This window comes from Balaenoptera ricei, chromosome 1 (assembly GCF_028023285.1).
Source record: "Balaenoptera ricei isolate mBalRic1 chromosome 1, mBalRic1.hap2, whole genome shotgun sequence".
NCBI classification, from domain to species: Eukaryota; Metazoa; Chordata; class Mammalia; order Artiodactyla; family Balaenopteridae; genus Balaenoptera; species Balaenoptera ricei.
This window is the reverse complement of record NC_082639.1, coordinates 38,429,217-38,440,874: the sequence shown is the minus strand read 5'-3', so window position 1 is coordinate 38,440,874 and position 11,658 is coordinate 38,429,217. Positions and strand designations below refer to the sequence as shown.

General features: G+C 40.6%; 1 protein-coding gene across 3 annotated transcripts; it reads right to left on the bottom strand.

Annotated features, from left to right (window-relative positions):
• Positions 1-4,034: 4,034 nt before the first annotated feature.
• On the bottom strand, positions 4,035-11,622 carry LOC132365204 (cytochrome b-c1 complex subunit 6, mitochondrial). 3 transcript variants are annotated; one of them, XM_059921904.1, is made up of 5 exons: positions 11,476-11,531; positions 7,866-7,892; positions 7,239-7,386; positions 6,968-7,126; positions 4,035-4,255 (listed from the first exon to the last, which is right to left on the bottom strand). In XM_059921904.1, exons 3-5 carry the CDS (start codon positions 7,299-7,301, stop codon positions 4,223-4,225), a joined length of 255 nt encoding a protein of 84 aa, XP_059777887.1. In that variant the 5' UTR covers positions 7,302-7,386; positions 7,866-7,892; positions 11,476-11,531; the 3' UTR covers positions 4,035-4,222. The 3 variants fall into 3 exon arrangements, with proteins under 3 accessions (XP_059777887.1, XP_059777874.1, XP_059777878.1); XM_059921891.1 differs by lacking the exon at positions 7,239-7,386 and having other exon boundaries at positions 6,953-7,126; positions 11,476-11,622; XM_059921895.1 differs by lacking the exon at positions 7,239-7,386 and having other exon boundaries at positions 11,476-11,615.
• Between the last annotated feature and the right edge of the window lie 36 nt (positions 11,623-11,658).

Here is an 11,658-nt window from a genome sequence, read left to right as displayed (position 1 = left end):
TGCAGGGGACATGGGTTCGAGCCCTGGTCTGGGAAGATCCCACGTGCCGCGGAGCAACTAAGCCCGTGCGCCACAACTACTGAGCCCGCGTGCCACAACTACTGAAGCCCGTGCACCTAGAGCCCGTGCTCCACAAGAGAAGCCCTGCTCGCCACAACTAGAGAAAGCCTGCATGCAGCAACAAAGACCCAACGCAGCCAAAAATAAAATATAAATGAATTATAGTTTTCTCCGGCTATATGCCCAGGAGTCTGTTTATTGACTATTTTTTTCCTGGTCACATTTACCTGCTTCTTTGCATGTCAAGCAGTTTTTTTTACTGAGCGCTTGGTATTGTGAAATTTACATTGTTAAAGGCTGGATTTTGTTGTCTTCTTTAAAATGTCTTGGAGTTTGTTCTGGCAGGCAGTCAGGGTTTTGTTTGTTTGTTTGTGAATCAGCTTGATCCTTTTAAGGTTCCTTTTTTTAAGATTAGTTATAGCCTATCTTGAGTAGCCTCTCTCTATGGCTAGTTTTAGCCCTACTGCTGAGGTGCAAGTTCAACAGGAATTCTAGCTGGTCAAACTCAAACATCTCGGGGACTTCCCTGTGGCACAGTGGTTAGGAGTCTGCCTGCCAATGCAGGGGTCACAGGTTCGATCCCTGGTCTGGGAGGATCCCACATGCTGCAGAGCAACTAAGCCCACAAACCACAACTGCTGAGCCCGCCAGCCACAACTACTGAAGCCCGCGCGCCTAGAGCCCGTGGTCCGCAACAAGAGAAGCCACCACAACGAGAAGCCCACGCACCGCAACAAAGAGTAGCCCTCGCTCGCCACAACTAGAGAAAGCCCGCGTGCAGCAAGGAAAATGCAACGCAGCCAAAAATAAATAAATAAATAAATAGAATTAAAAAAAACCAAAAAAACCTCAAACATCTCCTAGCCCTCTGCTTACAGCTTTGGGAATTACTCAGTTTACAGCTACCCAGTAGTTCTTTGCCTGGCTACATGGAGTTTCATTCTATTCATTTGCAGCTTAGTATTCAGCAACAGACTTAAGCATCCTCTAAGCAGAATTCAGAGCTTTCTCTCTGGTAATTCCCTCCTCTTTATGATAAAACTAGCAACACTTTGCTAAATATTCGCTAAAATCTGAGTAATGAGTTTAGGGCTGTTAACTGTAAAATTTCAGCTTTGCTGTATGTTTGAAAATTTAATAGATGTTTGAAAATGATCAGATTACATACAACAAATATAATAGCACCATGTATATAGGTATTTGTGAGGATTATACATCACCGTGAAATGGGTTCTAAGTCAGAAATGGCTGAAAGATGCTGGCCATCCCTGTAGCTAGGACAATAGGTTGAAAGAGCTTCTAGGTTAAAGTGGACCTTTGCCCCATTTTTACAAACATAATCCCTCAGATTCTCAGACGCTCCATTGCCATGTTTGTCTATGAAGCCTCAGTCTTGCAGGCTATATTGAATATCAGTATGCTGATTACTTCTGAAGCACAAGGCACTCATTTCTGGCATGGCTCACTTTCTGTGTATGACTGTTTACATATAGGTCTTTCTCATGTGCAACCAGAGATTGCAAACTAGTGAGCCAAAGCCAGCCCATAGATGTATTTTATTTGGCCTAATGCTTTCAAAAAGTTGGTTGTCCACATTTAAAAATTGGGAGATTTCACATAAAACAACTGATCTGGCAACAGTGGCTGTGCATTTCCACATAGCAACAGTTGACTGCAGTGAAAAGGCAATTTTCCAATGTCTGCAGGGCCTGCTTCCCTCAGTTATCACTCAGGTAGTTGTTTGCAACTCCTAGTCCTCTGCTGTCTAATATGATAGCCACTAGCCACACAAGACTATTGAATATAAATTAATTCAAATTTAATTATAATTAAATAAAATTTAAAACTCAGTATCTCAGTCTCATTAGCCACATTAGCATATTGGACAATACAGAATAGAACTTTGCCATCATTGCACACTGTTCTATTGGAGAGTGCTGACCTAGCCTGTCTCCCCAGTTAGAACAGGCAACATTTTTCCTATCCCTTGGGCAACATACCTTATTAGTGATACTTCAGAGCCTCATCACTATTTACTGTTTTTATGGGGAAATATGCCATGTCCTAACACTAGACATAAGCTTATGGATGGCTCACAGCACTAGCTGTTGCTTTAAGTCTGAAACTGGCCTCTGTTCTACACGTTTGGGACTTACTGTGGTTTATTTTTAATAACTTCAAACTTTAACATTGATACATCATTGACATCTTTCAGACCCCATTTAAGTTTTAACCAATTGTCTCAATAATCCTTAACAACAAACGGATCCAGTTTAGAATCACATGTTGCATGTCTTGTCTCCTTCTATCTGAAATGGTTCTGCAGTCTTTCCTTGACTGTCACACCCTCGACACAAGTTAAGGATTATTTTGTACAGTGAACAATTTTATAGAATGTCCCTCAATTTGATTTACCGTGGTTGGATTCATCTTATCTATTTCTCGCAGAAATCCCGGTGATGCTGTTCTTCCAATATTATTTGTCCCATTATTGGTGACGCCAGCTTTCATCTAAGCTGTCTGCATGTCTTCTACAGTGTACTTTCTTCTTTTGTAATTAATATGTATCCCCTTCTCACCGAACTTTCAGTTGATTCATTTATTAGTATGGCTCATGGATTTGTTTTATTCAATGAGTTATAATCCAGTACTTTCATTATATATTTTGATGCTCAAATCGTCCCAGATTTGGCTATACTCTTGGTATGTCCCTATCATTCTTTGAGCACTTCCTTCTTTCTGGAACAAATGTTCATCATCTTATACTTTCCCCATCCCAGCCCTGGAATCACCCATTTCTCCAAGAAGCCCTGGTTCCTTTTACTGGAGAATGAAGCCCTCTTTGTGGGCCAAGGTAGGGAATGTATATATTCCCTACATACACAAATTGGCATCTGTATTTACTAAAATTGAAACCTGTATTTATTTAGTTCATACAAACAACACTGCAGGCTTCATTCTGGTTTTATCCTTTCCTATATTTGTAACTCCATTCTCTGCTCTCATTATCTTCAATATATTTACTTATTGGATCAATTCCCCGTGTATGTAGGTAACAAATCTTCCATTTTCAGCACCGCCTAGCCAGGCGCTCTTTTCTCACCTTGCTTTGACTCCAGTACCCCTCTCCCCTCCCCCTTAAAAAAAATTTTTTTTTGTTTTAATAAATTTATTTTGGCCGCGTTCGGTCTTCATTGCTGCGCGCAGGCTTTCTCTAGTTGTGGCGAGCGGGGGCTACTCTTCGTTGCGGTGGATGGGCTTCTCATTGCCGTGGTTTCTCTTGTTGCGGAGCACGGACTCCAGGCACACGGGCTTCAGCAGCTGTGGCACACAGGCCCTAGAGCGCAGGCTCAGTTGTGGCGCACGGGCTTAGTTGCTCCACGGCATGTGGGATCTTCCCGGACCAGGGCTCGAACCTGTGTCCCCTGCATTGGCAGGTGGATTCTTAACCACTGCGCCACCAGGGAAGCCCCCCAAAAAATATTTTTAAAGAAAAGCAATCTTGGGGATATCCCTGGTGGTCCAGTGGTTAAGACTCTGCGCTCCCAATGCAGGGGGCACAGGTTCAATCCCTGGTAGGGGAACAAAGATCCCACACGCCTCATGGTGCAGCCAAAAAATGAAATGAAATGAACCATCTATAGATTTCAAATAATAAAAAAGAAAAAGGGGAAAGGGAGGGGAGGGGAGAAAGAAGGAAGGAAGAAAAGCAATCTTGTTGGACACTGAGACCAAAAACTGTCAAAAAACACTTTTGAGATAAAAGAAACGTTCATATGAACTGAGTATTTAATGATATTAAGCAATTACTGTTAATTTAAAGTGTCATAATGGCATCAAGGTAAAATTTTTAAGTCCTTATCATTAAGAGAGATATACTTGCTAGGTAATGGGTACATGGGGGCTAATTATTATTCTGTATATTCTTATGCTTGAAAATTTTAAATTAAAAAAAAAAGGACAGAAGGCAAGACTGCTGATCACTGGACTTTATTAAGATGGAATCATTGATAATTACACAGAAGCTACCAGCCTAAGCCAAAAATCCTTGAGGTTCACATGAACTTAGTTACACAAATAAGAAACAAATGGCATGTTCCAAACCATAAGGAAATATCCCGAAGCCCGGGTGATGAAGCCTGGGGTGAACGAATCTGCACACTTACTTCAAGCTGTTAAAGAGTTTGTGGGCCACCTAGATGGGGGAAAGAAAAGGATGTCATCAACTCGCATCTCTAATGTCATGAGTTCCAAGGGCCTTCATAACCTGGAACAGTACTGCCTCTCCTCCCACCACTTGCCTTCTGACACCCCCACACTCTTCGTGAGCCCTAGTGAACTCCTTTCAATTACCTGAATCCTAGCTCCCTTCTAACCAGAACTCTTTCATCTTTTAATTTTCCTTCAAAATCTAAACTTACATGTTATTTCCTGCAAGCTGTCTCTAACAAGCTCCTGTCCCTCCTGTTTTCCCCACATAAACTTATGCCTCCCATATCACAGTGCTTATTAATTCAACAAATATTTATAAAACATCTACTATATGCCAGATACTGTTCTAGGTGCTGAGTGAGTCACAACAGTAAACAAGACAATATCGCTGTCTCCTCTGGAACTTAGAGAACAATGAGAAATATAATATCTATATACTTCTTGTAGTGATAAATGCTATGAGGAAAATAAAATAGGGGCAGGGGGAGGGAATAGCAACTTTAAATAGAAGGGTCAGTAAAGGCCATCCTGAGGTTACACCCAAGAGATTTACCAGTTTACTAACCGTTCTACTTCTGTCTCTGCTGGCTTATAACTCAGTGTAGAACGGGACTATGCTTGTCTCATTCCCAGATCTTAACCTAGTGTTGCCTCATAAAAGTATTTAAATAACATAACATTTACCATTTTAGCCATTTTAAATTATCCATTTCTGTGGCATTAAGTAATTCACATTGTTCTGCAACCATCAACTTCCAGAACTTTTTCATTTTTCCCAACTGAAACTCCTTACCCATTAAATAATAATTCCCATTTCCCCCTCCCTCCAACCCCTGGCAACTACTATTCAATTTTCTGTCTCAATCAATCTGACTACTCTAGATGCCTCATATAAATGGAATGATATTTGTTCTTTTGTGTTTGGTTTATTTCACTTAGCATGTTTTCAAGGTTCACCCATGTTATAGCATGTGTCAGTTTCCTTCCATTTTAAGGCTCAATAATATTCCATTATATGTGTATACCACATTTTGTTTATCCAGCCCACCAATGGACACTTGGGTTGCACCCACCTTTTGGCTATTGTGAATGCTATGAATATGAACATGTATGCACAAATATCTATTCAAGTCCCTGAACAGAGTCTCAATTCTTTTGGGTGTAAACCAAGAAGTGGAATTGCTGGATCATATGGTACTATGTTTAATTTTTTGAGTAAAGTACTTATTTCTTTTTATTGCCAAATAATATTCCTTTATATGGATAAATCACATTTTATATATCCATTTATCAGTTGTTTTGTTTCCAATTATGGCTATTACGAATAATGCTTCTATGAATATCTGTATATAAGTTTGTGTAGAGATGTTTTCATTTCTCTTGGGTATATAACTACGAGTGGAATTGCCGGGTCATATGTTAACTCTAAGTTTAACCTTTTGAAGAACTGCCAGACTTTTCCTCAGGGCTGTACCAATTTACATTCCCATAAGCAGTGTATAGGAGGCTTCCAGTTTCTCCACATCACCAACACATTTTTTTTCATGATATGGAGAATTGTATATAAATGTTCCCTCTTTCCACTAAAATCATGTTGAAAAAAAAAGTTGTATGAATAATTGTATATAAACCAGAGGATGGATAAAATATGAACATACATCAATGGAAAGGAATATAATGTCTCTTCATAATATTTTACATGTAAATGTGTTTATTATGATTTCATATTTGTTTAAAAATCTGATAGTATTATACCAGAAAACGTGGTAATCTCTAGACAGTATGATTTCAGTTGGATTTTTGTCTTTATAAAAAAAATTTTCCAGGGAATTCCCTGGTAGTCCAGTGGTTAGTACTCCGTGCTTCCACTGCAGGGGGCACAAGTTCAATTCCTGGTCAGAGAACTAAGATTCAGCAAGCCACGTGGTGCAGCCAGAAAAAAAACCAAACAAAAAAAATTTTTTCCTTAACTATCACAATGTGTTTAATATGAGCCTGTGTATGAGTATGTGTACATGTACATTTGTGTGTTTGCATTGTATATTATAGAATTAAAACAAAATACCTAAATTGGGATTGCTGAAGCATAAATTATGAAAGTTGTCTGAGTGGAGATCATTAACTATTTTAATAGTTATTTAAACTATTAAACTATAAACTAGTGGGGAGTTGTTTATTGATTTATTGACCCCCTTCACCCATTTCTCCCTATCTTTTTGATTATAGCCATTCTTGTGGTATGAAGTGGTATCTCATTGTAGTTTTTATTTGCATTTCCCTAAGAGCTAATGGTGTTAAGCATCTTTTCATATGCTTATTAGCCACCCAATCAGTTTTAACATAAACAATCATATTGAACTTTGCCTACCCTGTAATTTATTAAAATACCTTACTGTTATATGTAAGGGAGTCAAACACAAGTTTACTTAAAAAAACAAACAAACAAACAACTTTTGTACCAACTATTATGTACAAGACACACCGGAGGATATAAATTATTTTAAAGAGTAGCCTTTCGTACTTAAAAATACAAAATCCAGTTTCCCCACTGTTTAGCAGTGTAAATTAGAACATCACTTCTCTTCTCTGAGCCTCAGTTTCAGCACTGTCCTGCCTCTAGGATGAAAAGGTGGTCAGCACCAAGTCTTCCCTGGCCACTGTAAGCTTTCCCCTTCCTGACCTTAGGCTGACTTACGCAGTGGTCCCTTGCATGCAAGAAGTCAAAGAGCTCCTCTGTGCAATCCTCTGTCTGTGACCTGGAGGATACACGCTCATCACAGAGCTCTAGCTGCTCCCGAGCCTTTACACATTTCTCCAGCTGCTCGCATTGCTCTCTCACTGTTGTTAGGGGATCCTGAATGAGAAACACACACACACAGAAAACCAAAATGGGGGTTTTAGGAAACCCACAAATCATAAGCTTTGATTAATACAACCACCAAACCAAGGCGCTGCCTCTGAATTACCGTGCAGAAGGCCAGCTGGCAGAGCCACACTGCCGCCAGAAATGGCAGAATGGGGTCTCCCATTCAATTCTGATGCTAAGTAGTAGGGGAAAGTTTCACATTCCTGCCTTCCAGGGTTGCCAGTATGCACTGAAAGCCTCAGTCCTATCTGAAAAACAAGGTGGTAAAGGAAACCTGGCCAAACTTGAAGTAGATCTATAGGAGGCCTTACTTGTTAACACAGCATTTTGGGATATGTAATGTCTGTGAATTTCAATTCCCCTCGTCTGACAACCAGGCCTATGCACCCCAGCTGCCCAGCTACAAAGGCAATGTTACATGGAGAAGGACAATCTAAGAAAGGTTCCTTCTAGAATTTTTATTAAACCACAAATAGCATATGATCGAGTACCAGGCCTTCAAGATGCTACTCTGCTCCCTGATACCATGACTGGAGAAGCCCCAAACACAGAAAAGACTCAGCTTCCCAGGCCCACACGCCCCCCCAAACACTGTACAGGAGGTATTAAAGGATTTTTCCACTCCCATTCTCTCTAAGGTGTCAAGAATCCTTAAATTGCCCTTAGAGTTTCATGAAACTCAAACTTTCTTTTACTGAGAAGGTTCCAAACCTGAGACAGCTCTTACCACTAATTCCTCCTCCTCCTCTTCTTCCTACAAAACGAAAACAAAATTAATGTCAGCAGCAATTTTATAACACGTATATTCCCAATCACATTGATGTTGTAATCACTGAGGATAGACATTATTAATCTTTTTAAATTTTCTGTATTTTATGATGGTTTGATGTTTTAGGAGACTTGCTAATCCTGGAGACAGCCCCTCCCAGGACTGGCTAATTTCTAGAGTTAGCAAACAACTTGCCTGGGGGCACGCATTTCATATGCAAACCAACCAATCCAAAACCCTTCTCACCAACCACCTTTCTCTAACTCTCCTACACTAAACCAATTATTGCCCCTGCACTAATCACATCAGGGCTAAGTGTCAAACAAACAGGGACCAGCCCAAAGCCCAGAGCCCACCACGAAATTATCCAATCTTAAACTTGCTAGAGCACACCTATCCTGCCTCACTCATTCCTTTTTCCTTCTGCTCCTGATTGATCCAAGCACTTCCCCATGTAGCCCTGGGTGGTATGGCCGGCCCCCTTCTCTTGGGAACTATAAGTAATAAACTCTTCTTTCAAAAACAGTTGTCTCATCTTAGTTATGCTTTGAAGAAGGGTGATAAATATCATTCTAGACAGGGCCACTTATATAAACAACTTTTTACCAATTATACAATTTAAATTATTTTTTAATAAATTATAAAGTAGTTTAAATTTAAAAAAAAAAGTTGTCTCCATGCTTGTAACCTTACCCTACCTGACTAAAACAAGTCCTGGGTATATTTCAACAAGGACACACAATTTCACGTTCGTCAGCAACAAACTTAAGTGTGCACAACACTCTAACGTTTATAAGCACTTTCATATCTGTAATGACTTGATTAATCACAACAGTCCCTTAAGGGGCTCCCAGCTTAGGAATAACAAACACTAATTAAACATTTTCTGATATAGGTTCAAGCTGTCATATTGAAACTGCCATATCAATTTTTTTTTTAATTAATTAATTTATTTATTTTTTAACACTTTATACTGTATTTATTTTATGTATGTATGTATGTATGTATGTATGGCTGTGTTGAGTCTTCGTTTCTGTGCGAGGGCTTTCTCTAGTTGTGGCAAGCGGGGGCCACTCTTCATCGCGGTGCGCGGGCCTCTCACTATCACGGCCTCTCTTGTTGCGGAGCACAGGCTCCAGACGCGCAGGCTCAGTAGTTGTGACTCACGGGCCCAGCTGCTCCGTGGCATGTGGGATCTTCCCAGACCAGGGTTCGAACCCGTGTCCCCTGCATTGGCAGGCAGATTCTCAACCACTGCGCCACCAGGGAAGCCCTGCCATATCAATTTTAATGTATAGATTTTGCAAATACTATGCTATATTTAATACCTAACTGTATCTGTAGTGTATATGTAATATATTAATGCCCATTAAATGTTTTAATTTTTTCTGAAAAAAAAAAAAAAGATTCAAGCTGTCAGATGTTCATATGGAATCTGCATAACTTAAGTATTTTATTCTAAATTCTGGTAGGTCCCAGTATTACCAGAAATAGCTAAATTTAATCCTCACACCCCAAACCAAGTTAGGAAGCAAGCTAACATTTTTTTTTTTTTTCCTAGGCTCTGAACCTAAATTGGGAACATGAAAATGGCCAAACCTAAACTCTACTTTAGCCAAAGCTTAACTAAAGATAGTTTTGGTCGCTGCTTTTTGGCTTGCTGAGCTCCCAGGACACTAAGTAGACTACCAACATTAAGTGCACCAAAGGTCTACACAACTCCATTCACAAGCTTGAAAACATCAGGCCCTACCTGTTACTCCTGATTCAGGTGCACAACCTTCCAAGAGGAGCAGTGTAAAAAAAATTCCCCTTGGGAGCAACAGCATAGGCCTAAATCTGTGGCTTAGCAACTCAACCTGTCAAAAGTAAGGCAATTTGCCTGACCGTGCATGCATGTGTCCACATTTGGGGGAAGGGAAAGAAAAGGCATACATACAGAAAAAAAGAACTAGCTCAGAGATCCTTCACTGTGTTTTCAAAATTCCAATACAATCTGCCCCATTCTCTACCATGATCTTCAGTGAAGGGACCAAAGCTCATCAAAGCTGCGAGTGAGGGGTAGGGCAGGTTCAACTGTAACCCAGGCTATTTATTCTTACAATTAGCAAAGGTGTCTTCTAAACATGAAGATGTTACTTAGGAGGTAAAATTCTAGTTTTCCATTAAACAAGGTTTCTTAACCTTGTTCTTAAAAAAATTCATCCTGAATAAAGTTTTTCCAGAAAACTGAAATCACATTCTGCCTGAGTTAGAAACCGGAAATTAGCATCCTAGAAGCAAGACCTTTATATCCTTTCCCTATTAGCAATGCTACTACACTGATCATTTTATGTCTTTGATAATTTTGTCAAAAGTATCATGGCATGTTTTGGGAAAACAAATCCAAATACAAGTCTGAATATGGACTACTTCATGTAAAACTTCATGTCAATGAGAAAAACCAAGGTCACACTACATAAAAAGATTCAATCTCCAAGAGGAACAGGTTCTTCATAACAAACTTCAGTTTTCTTATTTTAAAATTGACTACTTGTTTACTTTCTTTTCCCTCATCTACTGCTGTGGTGAGCCCTACTTAACTTTCTGGTATACTTCCAGCTGAACTTCCTGAGGCTGGCTCCGTTTCTTTCTGGTCCTCTTTCTGATAATAAGACTAGAAAAAATTATGGGATAAACTAGTTTCCAACTATTCTGAACCCACAGCTGTCGGGAAGTGACCAGAGAACAAAGAAAAGACAGGAAATGTGATGGGAAACAAAAAACTAGCTGGTTTCTGTTAAACTGTATAACACTGTGGCTAAGTCTTGGCTCTGGAACCATGCTGCTTGGGTTCAATTCCTGGCTCCAATATTTACTAGCTGTGTGTCCTCAGACAAGATATTTAACCTCTCTATGCTTGTTTCCTCATCTGTAAAATGGCAACACTGAGAGTACCTAATACTTACCTCACAGGACTATTGTGTGGCTTAAATGATTTAGTACATACAAAGCACTTGGAATCGTTAAGCAGCCAATAAATTATTATTACATTGGCATTCTCAGTCAGGGAAGGAGCTCCCTCTTTTATCACAGAATTATACCGCACATCCCCACACTGTCCCCAAAGACACCCCCCCCTCTCCCTCCACCCAAAGAAAAAGAAAACACGTTTTCATAGAAACTAGCGTTAAGGCCAGCTGCCCGGAACCTCCACAGAAGATATGGCAGGATTCCCGACCCGAGCTGAGGCGAGGGCTGGGTTGGTCCGCTTGCTCCCCAAACCCAACAAAACTAGGGGCTCTGAACACCTGACTGACTAAAAATACAGGCACTGCTTTTACAAAAGTTTAGTCCACACAGCATTTTCGCTCTCGTTAAATCTTCACCACATTTATAGAATGGGGAAGCCAAGGCCCAGAGAAAGCCTAGTCATCTACTTGCCCAAGGTCACTCGACGAACTCCAGGGAAGGGTAGGGGGAACCAGCTCTCCCGACCCTGCAAACTCTATGCGGGAAACGTTTTTTGGCGGGCTAGGTCCTGAGCCTCAGGGCTACGAAGAGGGTCGAGTCGCTCGCCTGGTCTTACCTCATTGGGATCTCCGGACCCGGCCAGCATCCTTTGCTCTTCCTCCAGCACCATGTCCGACTGCTGTTGTGGATTCAACACGAGCAGCAACAGCGGCACCTATTCCACTTCAGGATCAAGAAGGACTTGTAAGGGTCACTCAACGGATATCCGGCGATCTGGCCGGAAGTGCGGCAGACTAGT